Genomic DNA, 19,652 nt, shown 5'->3' with positions numbered 1-19,652 from the left:
TTAGTTGATTTTATTTTTACATTTTATTGTGGGTGTCTTTGCATACAACTTATTTTTTTTGTTTTCTTCTGTCCTTTCCTTCATGCTTGTCTCTTCCTGTTTCTGGGTGATGTCGTCGTTTCTTTCCAAACGTGATTCACGACACGTGACGCTGGCCAGTGACATTTTGACTCCTGAGCACACCTCCAACCTCGGCAGTCACTTGTCTAAGATGTGGCACTGCCAGGAACCTTGGCCACTTACCGGAGGGACAGATTTGAGAGCTATAGCGCCTGACCCCCCCACCCCACCCCGTATTTGCTCAGCACAGCTGGAGGACACGGGGTCTGTTATTTCTCATAATTGCCGGCTGTCAGAAAGCATTAGTGTAGGAGCACTTCAGCAGTGGAGTAGTGGTACACTAGCAGGCCTGGGGAGTCAGCTGGAGGACTGGGAGGAAAGAGGTACGCTGGCAGAGCACAGATGGAAGGAAAGCGAGGCATGCGTGCCACCCACTGTCACTCCATCCTTTGCACCAACTTCACTGTCAGGCCATGCGGTTTTTTTCCCCCTCTCCCTTCACAAATATAACTTGACCTGCTGTAAAAATGGAAGAGCACCCAGTAGGAAGGCCACTTTTAAAGAGCGGTCACTCAGTAGCAGCTGGTCTTTCTTTTTTTTTTTTTTTTCTGTTCCCACCATCTCTTAAAGTTTCACTGCATGGGATGGCTGGCGGCTTTTTTTTTTTGTACGTTAATAATTAATTTCTAATTTCTTTCCTCCACAGTACTGTCATGAGATTGGCAGCTAGCAAGCAGGTGCTCATGCATAAAGTACACCCAGCCTTGTAAAGGCCATTCTGTTAGATTAAGGCTTTCTGCTTGAGGGAGTGCATCTTATGAAATAAGAGGTAGTCCATTTTCTCCAAGCGGTGAGCCGATGTGTAAACATTTTTAGCTTAGCGATAGTAGATCTATAGATCAACTATCCAAACCTAACGTCCAATGCTGACTTAAGTCTTGGCCAGACATCTAAGATAATTTCTGTTTGAATACATATATTACTTTCTTTCTAGAATGTTATCTTCCCTGGGGCTGGAGATGAGGGGATCAATGAGTACAAATCTGTCATCTACTACCAAGTAAAGCAACCAAGGTGGTTTGAAACAATAAAGGTGAGTGTCCCTGAATCATCAACACTATTTTACTAAATCATCATCATCTGCTATGTCTGCCCTGTAGCAGTAGGTGTTTTCAAATGTGCTGGTCATAACTGAACCCGTCCATATAACTGCTAATATGTGCCAAAAGGCCGTCCGTCCCATTAACCAGTGCTCGCACGTGTTTGCAGATTCAATATTAAAATTCTTTTTTGTGTGCGTGTGTGAAAAATACAACAACCTCTGTGTTTACATGCGCTCCTGTCCTGCTCCTTATCTCAGGTCGCGATCCCCATTGAAGACGTAAACCGAAGCCATTTGCGGTTCACCTTCCGCCATCGCTCATCCCAGGATTGTGAGTACAAATGTCAGCGGCTGAAAAATAGGTCGTTCCGATGAGCAGGTGTTACAGTTGGCGGCTAATTTGCTTACAACAAATCTAATGGAAGGTATCTAGACGCATTGCACAATAATAAATACTTTGCTGCTTGCCCTTTGTCTCATTAATCAGAACTAGTGGTTTGCCTGCGCGTAAAATGCAACACCATGGAATGGCTTCTCAGAGGCTACGGCGAGGGTGGGAAAATACCTCATGGGGGGGCGTTATTTATTAAGGCTGGTGTGCAGTTGAATGCAACCAGTGTCATATTTAAAATTTTCACATCTTCTCGTGTTTAAGGTTGCAACAGGGAATAGACGTGTTGTTCCCTTTATCTTTTACATGAGGAGGCCTTCCCTCGGACACCAGAAGCATTACTGGAGAAAAGGAGAGTAAAAAAGGGGACCCTTTCTCTAATATGCAGCTGGTGTCATCATCCAATTCCAAAATCCCTTTGCTGTGTTTTGCTTCTCACCTGCATCCAGGTGCTGTGGAGGAAATTGCCAGGTCTCAGAGCTCGGTGCTGGCTTCTAATCCACTTGGAGAGCCTTCTTGTCATGCACACCTTGCTTCTGTGGGGACTAATGCTGTTAGGAGGCTTGCTTTTGAAAGTCTGTGATTTGCTGCTATCTGGCTGTAACGGCTACTTTAGAAACTCTCCTGAAGTGACTCAGGGACTGCAGGGGCATACTAATGCTGCGAAACTTCCAATTTTCACTGACAGCTCACAATAGATGAATATTAGGTGAAGGTGCAGTGGCTGGACTCTTTCGGGGCTTGGCACAGTTTGTTTGATTTCATCCGTCACTTTGGGCAGTTACAGAATGCAGGCTCTGAATTATATTATATAGTATTTAGCATATATCACTGTGACAATTAGAGTAAATGCAGGCTGGTCATGAAGGGGCTAAGACGAGATGCTGTAAACATCTGAAAAATGTGTCCTGCCTTTGACTCATTCCCTTCTACGCAAATAAATCCAATACGGCCAGTCTCTATCAGAACGAACCTATGTAATAAGTGGACTCCACCTGGGTGGAATTTAGTCTCAGTATTTAGTCTAGCTGTTGTTTGAAGGTCTCAGAGGTTTTGTTGGAGAACGTTAGTGAACGAACAGCATTGAATGTATCTCCTTGCTTTGTTGCGTCATTTATCCCCAGTCTGTAATTTCCCTCTGTAGTCATGCTGCAGTGAAAACTGCATAATGCTAGGTCTATTCAGAGCTTTGGAAGAAGGCTGTCCAAACACAAACACCCAGGATGGCCTTTTTTTCAAAGCTATTGATAATGTAATATGGCACTAATATAATGATGTTTATAGATGCTTCAAATTAAAAAGCCTGCAGATGTTTTTATCATTCAAAGGTAAGCATTAATTTCTTCCAACAATGGACATTTATTTTATCTAATGTTATGAGTGTTTGAACATCCAACTTAGTCTCGTCACAATGTCATAACAGTAAATGGCTTACCTCTTCCTCTGTGAAAGTCCCCCTGTTTAAATACAAAAATGTTTTTTTTCTCATGTAACTGTGCTGCTCAGTTATCTCCACCTGACAGAATTTCTACAGAAAACTAAATTCTGCACTTTCTTATTGTGTTCTCTATGTGCCCCAAACAGTCATATAATCATTGATTTAACAGGTCTGGATGTGAAATAAGAGCTTTAAATATTGTTCTGTTGGTAGAAGGAGTGGGGACTCTGAGCCGTGATTGCGAATCGAGGAACAGAGAACATATTCTGGAGACATTTAAAACTTCCGACTACATCAGCGTTTGTAACAAATCCGTAATTCCTTGAATTAATATGCCAAAAAAAATTGTTGTTTAAGACGTATATGGATCATAAACAAGTCAATATTGGGAATATAAGAAAAACTATCTCCGTCTGTAATATTTTAATCTGTTTTTGTCGTCGTTATGTGGTTGTACTGAGCGATGGCCGTTCCCGTAGCAGGGTGTGCAAATCTCGGCAGGTATGCGCTTTTCAGCATTAACACTGGCTGCCCTCATCAAAAACGAGCCAATCGCTAAACTCGCCATTGCTTCCTCTTTTCCATCTGTCAGCTTTTAACTTTGGGTTTTTTCCTTTAGTCCCGAGAAACGTTTTTGTTGTCTGCAGCCTCACACAAGGAGCGTAACACCACATTGCAAAAGTTACTGCTTGGTTATTCATCTTTTACTGAATGCCTTCAGAACGGTGCTCCAACTCGGGCGCACTGCAGCCCCCAGCAGGTCAGTTACACAACTTGAATGTTGTGTTTCCTGTTTGAATTGCAAACCCAGCAGTTTGGTCGATGCATTCTGCAATCTTACCCGCCGCTTTATAAATTTACTCGTGTTTGGCCAGTGGTGGATGCAACTTTCCACCCCAGGGTGCTGCTCAATGTATCATCTGATATTTGTACGCGTATGGCATGACTTAAACCTACAAAGACGTAGTCGTCTGTCTAAACTGACAGGCTCGGATAGGATAGCATTAATCAGAGAAGCAGCTCAGAGACCCACGGTCTCTTGGGTACATGAAACTGGGGCAGAGGTTCACTTTCCAGCAAAGCAATGACTCTAAACATACATCTGGAGTTCCAGTGGAATTTAGATCCAAGCATATTAATCCTTCGGAATGGCACAGTCGACATACAGACCGAAATCGTATAGAAAATCTGTGAGGTGCCCAAAATAATTGTAAAAATAATGGACAAAGATTTTAGTCCCCTGAAAGACAAAACTGGAAGCTATACCCCAAAACATTCTCCACTGTAATTACTGTGAAGAGGTGGTTCTACTAAGTATTGGTGCCTGAATACAAATACACACTGCACTTTGTGTCAGATTTTTACTTAAAATCCCACCAAAATATGTTGTAGTTATGGTTGTTGAAAAGGGTATGATTCAAGACACTAAAAAGCGTTACCCAATTTATTTGCTTTTCTCCTAACTTTCTATACTGCATATTGGCATAACATTTGAACTTGAAATGAAGGTTATTTTCCAAATGTAGTGAAACAACTTTTCTTTCAGTTTAGATTTTTTTAAAGGGGACATATCATACAAAATACTTTTTTTATAGCTTTTAAATACAATTAGTTGTTTACTTGGAGTCTCTAGGAGTGCAGAAAATATGCATTTAGTCTCTCCAGGTGCTGTGTAGATATCTTTATTTTCTGTTTTGGTCATATTTTCCAAGATGCTTTCTATACTCTCTTGTACAATTTTTTTTTTTAACAATTATACCCCAGTATTTGTTGTGGAGCTGCTAAACAAAGTAATGGACTTTTGGCTTACTAATTATGTGAATCCACCATGTAGTCCAAGCTTAACAATGCCAAAGCTAGGAGTGGATAAGTCAAAAATGTTTGGTTGTTAAATGGCTCAATGTGGTGGAGTGGAACGTTCTGCGACCTGGAGGGGCGCAGGGTGTGAAACGCCTCATTTAAACTTAAAGAGACGGCACCAAAATGAATTGCTCTCAGACGCACCTCAGAACGGGGGAAAAACCAGATTGTGGGGCAACAGTAACGAGGAATTCAACACTAACAAGGAATTCAGACCAAAGCATTGCAGCTCTACTTTATATAGACCACAACTGAATGACTTAAATGTGAAAATAAGGCATTAAAAAGCATGCTATGTACTCTTTAAAATTTGTTTTAAGTTTTATCTATAAACCTTACGGCTTTTCTTAAAATGATATTCGCAAAACATTGTGAGTAGACTATTTCTATGTTTCTATGTAGAAACTTTAACAATATCTTCCAAGCTTTAAGAAATGATTTTGGGATTCATTCACTGAAAATGACCCTTGGAGACATCATGCAGATTCTACTGTAGCTTTTGATACATCCAATGTCTACATTCTTGTTGGAGAAGTTAATTTTCCTTACTGAAGACGAGCAGGAAATGGTCTGCTTGCAATTAGAAAAGTCTGTCCTCTTCCTCTCCTCTGTCCTTCCGGCTTTCTCCGCTGTGCTCCTAGCAAGTGCTGAACTTTCGTGGGGACGTTGAGTGACAGACCTGTTCATCAAGGCCGCTAGTAGAGTTCAAGTGCTCCGTATCTGAGTCCCTTCTCTGTGAGACTGAGGCCGGCTCTCACACGTTGCCTCAGACTACCACTGCGACATTGTCAGGCCTCATCAGACATATGCCTTGGCTGCAGAATGTGACTGTCAGCTGTTTGCTCGTTTTCCTTCCGTCGTCATGCCACTGCCTGGTCCTAAAAATGCATCTCCTTTGCTTTCAAGGGAGAAAAGTGGTGACCCGTCGCGTTAAAACCATAAACCTTAATGTATTTCATGGAGACTACGTGTGATAAACCAACGATAAGTAGCAGATGAATGTAAATGGAAGGGAAGTTTGCAGAGTAACCAGAATTGTTAATAAAGTCTTCCTTTGTGAAAAATAATCGCCGCTGTTCTGTGAAGCCCTCAGGGGTTCTTTAGTAACTTTGGTAACTATTTGGTAACTCTGGTTTGGTAACTCTGGGGTCCAGAGCTCATGTGGAAAAATGGGTTGACATGGTAACCATTAATTGTCCACTTCACAACTCTGACCTTGCTTTAAAGAACAATGGCAAGAAGAAATTTTGAGAGAATTTTTTTAAGAAGCCGCGTTTGCAGTCTTTCTGAAGAAACGCAGCAGAGACAGGATGGGTACCATGGTGCCTGTGCCAGATGAGACCTAAATGAAACTTTTTTTGCCAACATGCATAAATGTTATATAGAAAAACACGACATGACCTGTATATAATGAATTATGGTGGTGGCTGCATCATGCTGAGGACAGCAGGGCGTTGCCAACAGACATACCAGCCATTTTTCCCTCTTTTGTTCCTGCTAAATAGAAAGGTTGGTCTCAAGAAAAAAAGAAAAGCCTATCAACCTCTTATCAATGTGTAATGTCTATCATTTTACTGGAAAACTTGAGAGTTCCTTGTTCTAGGTTTTTAAACAAATAAGAGACATTTCTACAAGTGATAAAATATACTCCTTTAAGTACAATGACGTCTATTGAGTTATTCAAATATTTAGAGAAAAAAAAATAGTAATCCATTTAACAGGTTACAGCTTGATGCCTTCAAATGCCTGAATGTAAAAAAAAAAAAAAAGTCTTGTACCATTTGTGTAATTCCGTTGTTTAAATTGAATGCATATGATCTGTAGAAGTGTAGAAAAATGATGCATAAAGTCAGACGGATTTGCTGCTTAACTTGGCCTTTTATTTGCTAATTAATGTATTATTTTTCAGTCACTGCAGAAGGGCTGAAGTGCCCCATATAGCTGTAAAGACACGACCCTTTGTTTTTATTAAAGCACACATATTAAAATGGCCTAGTCAAAGTCCAGAAATTGAGAATCTGTGACAAAGCCTGTATATTGCCGGTGCTTTCTGTACCGTCTGACTGAGCTTGAGCTAATTTTGGAAAGAAGAATGAGGCAGAATTTCAGTCTACAGTTTTGCAAAACTAGTTGGAGAGATACCTTGAAAGACCTGCAACTGTAGTCGAAGCGAAAGGTGGTTCTCAAGCATTAATTTAGCTGGACTGAACATAAATCCACAGCTCACTTTTCAGATTTTTCTTTGTAAGAAAACTGAAATCCGTTTAAATATGATATGCAAAGATGCACAGCTTTGAGTAGGTCTATCACATCAAAACCCATTAAAATACAGCAAAGCTTGCAGCTGCAATGTGACATAATGGGGGAAAAAAAATCCTAGGGTGCCAATACTTTTACAAGGATCTGTACATCAGGTACTATGGGCAACATGCATGCAGCATTTTTCCCCCTCCACTGGTTTCTCTTTCCCTAGCAATTATTCATAGAGGAGGATGCAGGCTGCAAACCAATGAGGGGATTTATGCAGATAGAATCCGAGATATATTTTGATGAATCGCGCCTCTCCGTGAGTAAATTTGAGCTTGTTGATCCACAGTGATGAAATGTGGCTCTATCCAAATGCTTGGTTAGAGGACAAAATCATAATTCTCTCGCTTGTTTGTGCAGAGTGTAATACACTGGCGTGTGTGAAAGGAGTTTTCACCTCTTCTCCGTTCTAGCGGGGGTAACTTAAGCTGTCTGCAGGTGTATCTCTCACTAGCTATTATCTATTCTGATACTAACAGGAACGAGACACGGCATACCTTTTTCGGCAGTGTTTTCGCAGCTTATTGTCGTGCAGGTACTGAATATTTGAACTTGCGTCTGCACCTGCCGGTCTCCCTGCTGCTTGCGTGCCACAGCTCAACACACACTGATTTGTGCTCTGTGTGTGACTTCTTTTCCTGGGGGAAAAGCAAACAATGTGTACGCGAATACAAGCATTAATTAAGATGTTGGGAAAAAAAAAAAAAGTGCGAGCGGCAACTCCTTTTGCCCACTCGGGTTGAGTGAGTGAGGCACTGTAGTGCTTTTATCGGTCTGCCGAGCTGTTTATTGCTTGTAAAATCAGCAGTCCTTCACCGTTTTCTGCCGTGGAATCTGCTCTGCATAAGCTTTCTCGACTAAGCACGCGATTCACAGCAACAGATTGTATGCACATGTATGAGATTTGCTCTGTTTGCGAACTTGCACGAGGTGAACAAACACCTCGGTGCAGCATCATCAGTATCTTCTGCTGCCTGTCAAATTTCTGTTTATTCATCCTTTTTTTTTCTCTCCACTTCTATCCTCCCACAGCCAAAGATAAGTCGGAGAAGATCTTTGCCTTGTCGTTTGTCAAACTCATGCGCTACGATGGGACCACTCTGAGGGACGGGGAGCATGATCTCATTGTGTACAAGGTAAACGGGGGAAAATATCCCCTGACACAGTTGGAAGCCGCACGTCTTCGTGTCGGCTGGGTGTTTTTCTGGCAGCCCTCCTGTAGGCGCAGCCCACACTGCTCACTGCAAAAACAGAACTAAAAATAAGTACGATTTTCTTGAAATGAGTGTGTTTGTCCTTGATTTGAGACGGTAAAGAGGATTATCTGTCAATGGAAAGAGTAATTTTACCCCAAAAATAAGATAATTAGATATAATGCACTTGAAATAAGTTGATGGAGAAGAGTTTTTCCTATTTTAAGTGCAAAAATCTTATTCCATTGGCAGATTATCTTATTTACCTGCTCAAATAAAGTACAAATTCAATCATTTCAAGAAATTTTAACTTATTTTTAGTTTAGTTTAGTCTGTCTTTGCAGTGCTCCCGACATGAATGTTTGCAATGTAGCTGTGAAGCTAAAGGTGGAAGCATGTCCTGTCTCATTAGTGATTTTAAGTTTCAGTCAGCTTTCGCTAACACTGCTGGAAACTTTTTTACTTAAACCATATTTAAAGAACAACCACTTGCATAGTGCTGCACTTCTTTTCTGCTGCCCTTTAAGGCTAGTTGATGTTAATGGTGTGATATGACTATGATTTTTGTAAATGGGGACTGAATTTACGTAGCGTGTTTCTGGTCATAGAGACTAAAGTGCTTTCCGCCAGAGCCACGTTGACCCGTTTGCACTAACAAACACCCGCACTTTCATGCTCCGTGCCATCGTGAGGAAGAAGCTGGAAGGAAACCCGCCACTTTTGGATTGCAAGACTAGTGCTCTTCCCACTGATCCATCCATCAATCCTACCCATTGTCCAATTCCATTCTGTCACGTCCTGTTGTGTTAAATCCAATCAGATCCATTCCCTTATCATTACATTTTTCTTTATTCCCATTATATTCAATTCCCTTTCATTCTAATCCGTCCCGTTCTTTGTCACCTGCTGTTTGCCCATTTCAGTGCTCCTACACATAGCTGCGAGCAATAATGGTATAAGTAATGGCATAAATATCTTTAACCACGTAGGATTAATGTTTTTGAAACACCTTTTTGATTAAAGAAAATAACCCGAACGGAGCACCGTGGGACACATACACATCTGTCACCGGTCTCTGTTGTAAAACCCTCCACGTCTTATCATTAAAAACCAGGCAGAAGCTAAGAGGCTGGAGGATTCCTCTCTTTACCTAAACCTTCCCTCCACCAAGCTGGAACTGGAGGAGAAAGGTTACTCCACCACCGGCAAGAACTCTCACAACCTCGGGAACTGCACCATCAGCAAGGACTCTTTCCAGATCTCCACCCTGGTCTGCTCCACCAAACTGACACAGAACGGTAAGGGATTCAAAATGTTCAAATGTTCTTTTATTTTGTTATACATGAAGTAAAAAACATTTGGTCCAAACCCTCTGGATTCAAAATGTCCAAATGTTCTTTTATTTTGTGATACATAAGGTAAAACCTCTGTATCAAACCATTTGCTCCAAACCCTCTGGAATATCGAAAACACCATGCTAAAATATAATAAAACATCCCATTCCTACTTTTTTGTTTTCTACAAGTGTGAACGATTGCTTCAAAGCGGCAGTTTTCACGAAATTCTTACTTGTTTGTGCCGACTACATAAACATCTGCAGGGGATCTCAAAGTCTGCGTAATCTTGTTAACATTCTAGATGTTTTGTGATTTTAAAATATGAGATTATGATGAATAATTTCTTAGGTTTTTCTGCCATGAATGTGTTGTTTATCCTGTACAAGTCTGATTAAAAAAAAAAACTGCCTTCAGGAAGAAATATGATCAGATTAGAAACCTTAAACCAATACTTTGGTTTAACCCTTAAAGTAATTTTGTAGGTTTAGTCTTTGGCGGGAGGCCATCAGCATCTCGCAGCTTGAATCTGATCTTCTTGCTTCCTCTCTGCAAACTGTGCGCCTAACTAAAGGATTCAAATGAGCGAATATGAAGAGTATACTACTGGGACAGGTGAACCTTGCTTCAGTCGAATCAGATTTAATAATTGATGGCAGATTTGAACTCAAAACTAGATAGTTCAGCAAACTATCTAGTTTTGATAGTCCAAGAGTGGGAAGTCTTATCCAACAAGCTTTGATTTTTTTAAGAATGCTTGTCTCTGTCACAGATTTGTCTGTTTTTCAGTTGAATAATACACAATATGTGTAACATTGAAGATGGAGAACGGTTTGCATCTTTTTATTGTGGTCTCTTCTTTTTTTATTTTATGAACAGCTGGTATTTTAATTGTGCTGTTTCCATTTTTCAGTGTGCCTCTGGGAGAACATGTCTAGTTGATATTGTCTGCGTTATCGTTCGCAGGTCATCTGACTGCTTGTTAAAGTTGGATGCTTTGGTCCAAACCTTCTGAATGTAGCCTTAAAATCTGTCACGTGTCAGTCTTTGCTTTGAATGATAGCTTCGCTTATCACAAAGCTCTTGTTACTTGTGTCGGCTGCACAAATTGGATGTTTTCAAATATACTTTTGGACTCGAAAAGGGATTCCCCTTCATCCTGCTCTCACTTTGGCCTACTTTAGTTCGCTGAACTGGTGTTGTTCAGTTCATTGTAGGAGATTTAAATCCAGTTTTCCGGAGCAATCTACAGCCTTACTCTATTTACTGCTGTCAGTCTGGCAGGGTTTATATTTTTCTCCTCCCCGATCGTCCCATGCTTCAGAGAAAATCTACACTTACTAAGCTAAGGAAATCCCCATCCCTGCCCTTTGGCTCTTGGATTAAGGATTTTGGCATCTTTTGTTCCCACCAGCTTTCAGACATGTTTATAAATCCCTGCAGGCATCAATATAAACCCTCTTGGATGCGCTGGCATTTCCAGGGTATGTTCATAAGACTTCTGTTATGTCAGTGCAGACTGTAAAGAGCTGTTTCTCTGTCTGAGCGGTCAGATGCTTCTCTGTTCATTTAAACAGAGCCCTCAGTGATATTTTTTGATTTTTTGATTTTTTTTTTTTTTGTTGCTTTCTCACCTGCTGTTTGGTTGTTGTTCTTTGCTTTGACGTTCTCACGGACTGAGTCACCACTGTTTTGGAAATCATGTAGAAGCAGATTAACTAAAAACTACCTTGGGCTGGGATTAGAAATTGTTATTTCACTTGCTCACTGCAGTAGCATTTTTATCCCCCACCCCACACCCCAAAAAAATAAATAAATTTGTGGGAAACTATTACTATATACTAATTATTCTTAAGTATAAAACAATCAGAAATCAATAAAGATGTTTTTGGTGTGTCAGAATAAGGGATTAGATTAGGAGTGAAATGTTGAACCAGAACCATCCATACAACCATCATTCGATCACAGACCTGGTCAGTTTTGGATGCTTATTAAATTTGAGCTTCCACAGACACCTTTACTGATACAGATCCACATGTTGCATATCCCTAAACACTTAATGACTGAATTTATATCAACTGCCGGTATACTAGATTTCTATAGTGAAAATGAGATGTTCACTGGATTTTCTGTACTACAACAGTGCCACTTTTAACCTTTCTAACACAAATATTTTACAGAAATAAAAAAACAGTAAAGTATAGTAAATACCTCAAAGTTCCCTGTGCAGCTCTAGGACTCTTTGTCTGTTTCTTCTTACTCCCATTTACCGGCAAAAACCGAAAACCTCTAGGTCTGCACAGATCGGAGTGTCTTTGAAACTCCATCCTCTGACCTGAATGCACTTGCTGACGCCGTGACATCATGCATCAATTTTTGTGAGGACATTTGTGTTCAGAACAAGACTTTTTTTTCCACTTTTTTTGTCCCGTGTGGACAAGCTGTTTGCCTTTACTATCTCCGTTTGAATTGATCTGGGACTAAAAATGGGTTCATATCCGCGGAGCCAATGCTCTGTGTGCCCGCATCAGAAATAATCGTTGGGTTTAATTAATAACACACCAAAGGTTAATAGCTGAAAATATTCACAGAGCGAAAAAAGTATTTTACCTTTACTTTAAAGTGTAGGGTATTTTTTTTAGATAAATACCCTTCACTTTTTTAATTTCTTTTTGTACTATTAGACTTTTCTTTTTAAATCTAATTAACATCCACCTAACTTTTAACCGGTTGGTCTCAAAAGGGTTTGCCCTGACTGATGCAAAGGGTAGGTAAAAACAACAACAAAAAAAAAAAACAAGCACTTCAATGCCCCTATCATCTGCCTGCTTGCTTTACACACATGACATCTCATCACCGATGCCCGCAGGAGAGATAAAATACTCGTTTTAATTAAGCTGGATTGATGCAGACTGTCTCTCCGTGCAAGAGGCGTGTGTGAAGTGGCTGCTGGATGGTCCCTGGGTATTTCCAGCTACATGGGGGAGGGCTGATGGTGAGATTCTGGCCCAGAGAATGTTCCTACCATTCCCACCTGAACTGAAGAGAAATGTTCTGGACAAACCTGTTTAAAAGGAGTAAAATTTGTGTTGTCCTTTTTGTCAGTTTTTATACATTTTGTGTGAATAAACTACTGCTTAGTCCATGTTGTTGTTTGCAGCATATTAGAAAAATTGTGAATGTTTATGGTACATCAGTGAAGATGTGCCATAAACATTTTATGTGCTTATGAGGTCATTTACATTTAAGTTGTGCAGTGACAGTGTAACGGATTTAGCTGAAATTAATTATGCCACCACCCTCCATCTGCCAGTTTTGTTGAATATTTTAAATGTGTCGTCCTGCAGAATAATTTTTCTGAAACAGATGGTGTTTGTTGAAGATGCTCAGTGTTCCTGCCCTCCCCCCCCCCCATTTTTTTTTTTGGAAAACAAAACAGATTTTTCTAATATTTAGCTTTGTGCTCAAGACAGTTTGGCCAGCATTGCCCCAGTGGGACCAAGCTGCCAATGATTTGTCCTCATTGTGTTCAGTGCATGTCTCCAAGGTGCTATTGTATCAATTTCCAAATCCATGTGTTCTTGGAGAGGATGATACCTGGTAGTTTGGACAGGCCGTTGTGACTAAAGCTTGACAGATGGTAGATATCCGTTTTGTGCCACCATGCTTGACTGACTCTACCCGTAGTCAGTCAGGCGAATAGAAACAAAGAGCTGCAAGGAATGATGCTGCCAGAGATCCTAGTAGGATGGACTGTACATACACAACCCTACACAACTATTGGCACCGTTGCCAATAGTTGTGTAAAAACAATTCAAATATATGTCATCTGCTATTGCAGCGGCAACACTGGGCAATGTTAGAGCATAAAGAGAGCAGGATCTTTAACCATTGCCTATCGCACAATCTTTATAGATTGTTTCAGGTCATTTTTTATTCTTCAATCTCGTCATCTCACTCCACAGGTTTGTAATGGGATTTGGGTTGACAACATGACGCGAAGGGAGATTGATTTTTTTATCAAAATTGTTTCTAAGATGACTTGAATGATTGTTTTATATTATCATCTTTCTGAATGACCCCATGTTCAGTTTCCTGGTAGAAGTCACTAGGTTTTTATACAAAACGTGGATATTCAGTTCATGATAGAGATATTCAGGCTGAATTCTCTGGCCGTGCACGTAGATGTGACACGCTGCTTGCTATTGTTCAACTGGCTACTTTAAGTCTCCACTTTAATCGATGCATTAGCGAGAGAACACAGGCTATCTTCAATATTGATAACTTTCTTACCTCAGAAAACATCACGTCTCTAAAAAAGACCTGTGCAGTCGCAGAGACGGATGCTTTTCCTCTTCTCCCATGCCTGTGCACTACACTGGTGTCATTTCAACCTGTCGCCAGAGGGGGCAGGCGTCTGCAGAAACTGCGGAACTTGCACAATGCACCTTTAAATGTTCTTGCAGTAAAGGTTGGATATTTCTTTTTCTTGTTTGTGAGATTATTATTTTGAGGCATTTTATACATTATTATAATGTTTTTCTAGATTCAAGTATCAAATGCGACTACTACTATCAAACCAGGCGTTTATTCATCCACTTGAGGTTTGTAAGGAACAGATGGGAAATTATGTGAATAAAAAGACATATTTAGAGACTGATATTTAGCCTTTTGAGCTCATATCTGTTAAAATATATTATCCAATAAGTAGTCTGTTGATTTAGTGACTTCACAATGACCTCAACAAAAACTTTGCTGCATTTGTAGTTGTGGCTCTTAAAGGCTGTTTTGTTTCAGAGCTAATGGCTGCGTTCGTCCTCTATGTTCTGAATATGTGACTGGCAAGGTTACAGTCAGCAGGGGTTCTTTAAGCTTGGATAGTAAGACATCATCATATATACTGAAGATCGTGTCTCTTTTTTTCTGCCTTAAATGGTTTCGTAGCAACATGACACAAATGTATATCCTTAATTCTCTAATTTGACAATCTACCTAATGAATAATTAATCACTTTGTGACATATATTCTTCTGCATTTCCCTTTGTAATAAGCAATGTAATGAAACTATTGTATTTATGGAAAACTGCCTTTTGACCTTACTCTCACTCATTTAAATCATTCAGCCTTGACTGTCGTTTTGGAATACACATTTCCATCTGTTGTTACTGTTTTCTAGATAAAGACCAAGCTCTAGTAGTGAATATTGTCTGTTTGCTTGTTCCAGTCGATCTGCTTGGCTTGCTGAAGTGGCGCTCCAACACCAGCCTTCTGCAGCAGAACCTCCGTCAGCTCATGAAAGTCGATGGTGGTGAAGTCGTGAAGGTCAGAGCAAGATGGGAGTGGCTCAATTACTTTCAAATTATGTTTATTTATTTATTTATTTTTCATTTATTTATTTTATACATTTTAGTATCCTGGCAGCCGGCAACATAAACAATAGAGTCACAAACCAGTCTGTAGTAGCCCTGAAGGCGACAGCTTCATGGCATCGATTTCCCTTCTGTTTTCTCCTCCTGTCAGGGGGATCAGATTGTCTTTTTACTGTTTTTTGAATGTCTCCTAGTGATGAAACAGTATGTAGCAACAAACTCTGCTCATAAAAGGGAAGATGACTCAGTCGAATTCATAGTCAGGCCATTTAAAGTGCTCAACATGGGGCAGATGAATAAATCACTTTGTAGAAAAAGTTTTGGCATGGCTATTTGGGTGCCTTCAGATCATCGAATGTCTGTAGAAGTTCTGCCCTTCCTGATCAAAACAGTGAATAAATAGAGCATTCTTTTTATTATTAACACCGTGTTAGCATTAATTCTTTTCAAAATGCCTCCAGGCTTTTAGTAGGCAATTAAACACAATTTTTCCTTTGACAATTAAACAAGTATAGCTATATCAACATGGTGTGCATTGTTGAGTATAGTGCAGACACTGCATAAATAATAACATCGGGGGAGTATTCTAATTTAATGGCTCTTCTTACACCGTCCTTATCCTAAACTTGAGTCAGCAGGTCCCTTTATAGTGAGGAAAATGGCAGAATTTAAGTCTTCTCCAGGTCTATTTGTATTTCCGGACTTTATTACTTGTCTTATTGTCAAAGAGTTCCATCCATCCGTCCATCCAAACTATGCATGCAAATATTTAGCTTGGTGTTCAAATGTGAATTAATGTTCGTGACTGAGGCCCTAAACACTGGGCAAGTCCTGAGGACATCAATAATCAAGAGTCTATATTGTCATTATGCAACCACAGTGAAACTTTGGTGGGACACCGGCTCAGAATTCACTTATAGTACACAGACACAAATCAAAGACATCAATGGAACAATGAAGAATTAGCATTCATAGAGAAGACCCTCACAATTGCTAAAATTAAAGTTAAGCTGTACAGCGTTTTATAATAAGAATAAAATGTTCAAGTTGACTGTACCAAGCAACACATCCTGAGATGCTAAAAAGTACGTAAATAGTTCCTAGCATCTGATAAATTTTAAACGTTCATGTCAGAAAAGATAGCAGTCAATTTGCAGGACCATGTTGTGTAAATGCACTAGACAAAACACTACACGAGAAGCTAAAAAGTGTTCAATTATTCATTAAATGTAATAATTTAAATGTTCAAGATAGTTGAAATGTTCAAGTTACAGAACTGTGCAAATTGCATTAATGTCCAAACAAACACTTCCTGAGAAGCTAAAAGTGTGCAAACAGACAGACTGTGTAGTACTTCTTTATCGGATCAAGACCCTGTGGAACCAGTAGCATTTTTGTAAACATGTAAACAGGCTATGATCTTGGATGGTGGTTTATTGATTCTCAGCAGGGGGCGACAGCCCTCACAGCTTTGGTAAAGAAGCTGCGTCTAAGTCTATTTGTTTTTTATTTAATGTTCTTCAATTGTTTTTTCTGATAGAAGTGGGACAACCAGTACATGGGTGTGGAGGGATCTGTTGCTATGTCTGGCCCTTTTCTGGACTCTTGCAGAATAATCCGTGTCTAGATCTTGCAGACGGGGTCCCACAATCCAATGTGCTGAGGGGGAAGAACAGTGGGGGGAAAGAAGGATTAAAGGCAGTCAATATGCTCATTGCAATATTTAGGAATATCACATAGTGCTGTTTTTATAATATTTAGTCTGAAGGATAAGCGTGACTTGGCCATAAATATTTCCAAATACATTCATAGTGAATTTATGTATTTGTAAGTTAATCGGTTATTTTGTAGGCTTAAAGTCTACTCTGATCGTTTGAGTCTGGAAAAAGATTGAACTGGTCCTGAAAAATGTGTCAGAGCCTGGTTTGAGCTCTCCGCTCTGGGAGTTCTGTTTGCTTCTCAGTGACAACATGATAAGCCTCATTCATCCAGAAGTGACAGACCAAGCACGATACAGTGATTGTTCTCTTTCTGTCACTTTTCACACCTGTATTCAGAAACGGCTCAGTTAATGGAGCAAGCAGAGAAAAAGGATATGTATAGTCTGTGTTTGTGGAGGTTCTTCTGACAGGGAAATTATTACGTTCTAAGCTGAATCACACTAGCTTGTGTTCATAGCTGTAAAGACGGTCTAATAGAGAGCAAGGAGTGTACAGAGTTCTGAATCAACTGTATAATTTCCACATCAATCAATATAAACATATAAAACACCTTATATTTTTAACGCCATTTGTGCATATAATCAAATTGTGGATGATGACCAAGTGACTTTAATATGAGACAGTAGATTAAGAGTATTCTGTTTATTCTTCAGATAATATAAAGCAGGAAAGTTTAGAAGCAGATTTCAGTCAAGAAACGGAAGAACAGAGGAATGAGACAACCAACATGTCTGTGATAGTTAATGCTATAATACGTTAACACTTTTACATGCAGTTAAGGCTAAAACAGGCTCCTGATTGGATTGTATGCATTTGTAACAAGCATGTATTACAGAAGAATGGGATAATCCGTAAATATGGATCTGTAAAAGCATACTTGCAGTATGCCAATTTGTCACACACTCCAAATGTCCCGGGTAAATGCATAAATTTTGTACTGAGCTCTTAAATCTTTTCTTAAAACAAGAAGGTGCATTGCAGTCTGTGCTGTTGTGTTGTGGCTTTGATTTGGTTTGAGCTTGTTACTCAAGCATTACCTTGAATAAAATGGTTTTGAACTGTATTTACACAAGAAAGTGCCGCAAACAATGTATGACATCATTAATTTTTGTTAATTTAAAGCAAAAAAGGAAGTTATTTCTACTAAATCTAAATATTATAACAAATTGAATATAGCAGAAATAGCAGTGTTTTCTGTAATAATTATATGCTGTCTATTTTGGGGCAAGATTATTTCCGTTCCGCCAGCGAGTTCAGGAACTGCAGCTGGCCTGTGATTCTGTGAAAGGTTCGCATCAAGTTTGCCCAGGTCTTCTGTTTGAGAAAATCTGATGAATTACATTGAGAGTCCAGCTGACTAGATCCATAATTTATGATTTGGAGGATATGTAAAGAGAGGCTCCAAAAAGATTGATAGACGCAGAATCAGAGCAGATACGGAGGCCAGAGAGGGAAAAGGAGAGGAGAAAGAAAACCATCTCCCTTCACCGAGAGCAGGAAGCAATATGCTTTAGGATTGTTTTTCCACAGATGCACCTAACGTTTTCTCAAGTTAAATCTGTTCCAAAGAACAGTCAGTTTTGCCAAAAGACTTCAGGGTGTTTTCTAGACAGCTGAAATATGTTGCTTTAAGCAGGAAAAGTTTTTGATATGATTAATCATGGTATTTATTTTATGTCACAGGAAGGTGACACTCTAATTAGGGATGTACAGAGCTCTTAGTCCCTCTGTTAAAAATGATTGACGTGAATAAGCATTAGTTTGACCATTAAAGTAACGGTAAAATCACGTCTTTATCTGATCAGACAGCATAAGTCTGACTGTGTGAAGTAAAACATTTTCTTTAATGCTGCCTCCTGTTAACCTCCTGTTATTTTCCTTTCCTCCTAGTTTCTGCAAGACACTCTGGATGCTCTCTTCAACATCATGATGGAAAACTCTGACAGTGACACTTTTGATACGTTGGTGTTTGATGCCTTGGTAAGCAGAGACTGCAGAAAGTAGAGCACAGCATAATTTATGATGGAGATCCTGTCAGAGGAAATAAACACTTGAATACATTTGCAGCCCACATGCAAATAATAAATGTTGTGAAACATTTCATGCGCTCAAATACCCTTTGATGGATGGCTGCTGATGCAGTTTGATCTCAGAAAAGATCTGGCGTATATGAAATAACCTGTTTTTAGCCATAAACAAATTAGAAACACAATGATTTATACAATCCTACGTTTGATATATGGGGATATATTTGGCAATACAACATGTTCGATATCGGAAAGCGGCCATACAATAAGTCATAGTATCACACAAAAGTAATTTAATGATTATATTTAATTGATGACATTATTTTTAATACAGAAATATTTGTGGTCACAAAACATCTTTGCTAAAGAAGTTGAAAGCTCAGAGTAATGTATCCAAGCGTAATTAATGGAACGTTTAGTGGAAGGGGGAACATGTGCTAGAATGAGGACAGCTGCAGGGATGAGAGGATTGTGAAGCAAAGCTCATTTAGGAATCTAGAGGAGAATTAGAAGGTGTAGTCTTAGGCTGGTTTTGGTGCTTCATGAGCTACCACACTAATGTATCGAAGATATCGGCTATGACTGTCGTAATCCTTGTGTCAAGCCACCCTTGAACCATAGATGTTGCCAAAAAAGGTTACCTTGTCAAAAGAGACAGATTGGGCTGTTGCTCGGTGGCCAAGTTGGATTCAATATTAAATTTTATTTGAAAATCAAGGTGTGTTTGTGTGTGTGTGTGTGGTGACTGTTGAAGCCCTGAATCTGGCCACGGTCAAGTGCTTTGTGATTCTTCCCCAAAGTCTTGAGCTTTGCTTTACAATCTTTGTGAGACTGTGGTTTCACCCATTTC

At 39.6% G+C, this 19,652-nt stretch overlaps 1 protein-coding gene across 5 annotated transcripts in view; it reads left to right on the top strand.

Annotated features, from left to right (window-relative positions):
* Positions 1-19,652, top strand: part of dock1 (dedicator of cytokinesis 1) — a 303,583-nt gene that overhangs the window by 71,340 nt on the left and 212,591 nt on the right. For all 5 annotated transcript variants that reach the window (XM_036142018.1, XM_036142017.1, XM_036142019.1 and 2 more), the window contains exons 15-20: positions 1,055-1,153; positions 1,421-1,493; positions 8,191-8,294; positions 9,466-9,649; positions 14,910-15,007; positions 18,666-18,755. In XM_036142018.1, the coding sequence (XP_035997911.1) occupies positions 1,055-1,153; positions 1,421-1,493; positions 8,191-8,294; positions 9,466-9,649; positions 14,910-15,007; positions 18,666-18,755 (648 nt within the window). The remainder of the gene's footprint in view (positions 1-1,054; positions 1,154-1,420; positions 1,494-8,190; positions 8,295-9,465; positions 9,650-14,909; positions 15,008-18,665; positions 18,756-19,652) is intronic.

Source organism: Fundulus heteroclitus, chromosome 10 (assembly GCF_011125445.2).
Source record: "Fundulus heteroclitus isolate FHET01 chromosome 10, MU-UCD_Fhet_4.1, whole genome shotgun sequence".
NCBI classification, from domain to species: domain Eukaryota; kingdom Metazoa; phylum Chordata; class Actinopteri; order Cyprinodontiformes; family Fundulidae; genus Fundulus; species Fundulus heteroclitus.
The sequence above is the reverse complement of the archived record's forward strand: the minus strand, read 5'-3'. Positions and strand labels throughout refer to the sequence as shown.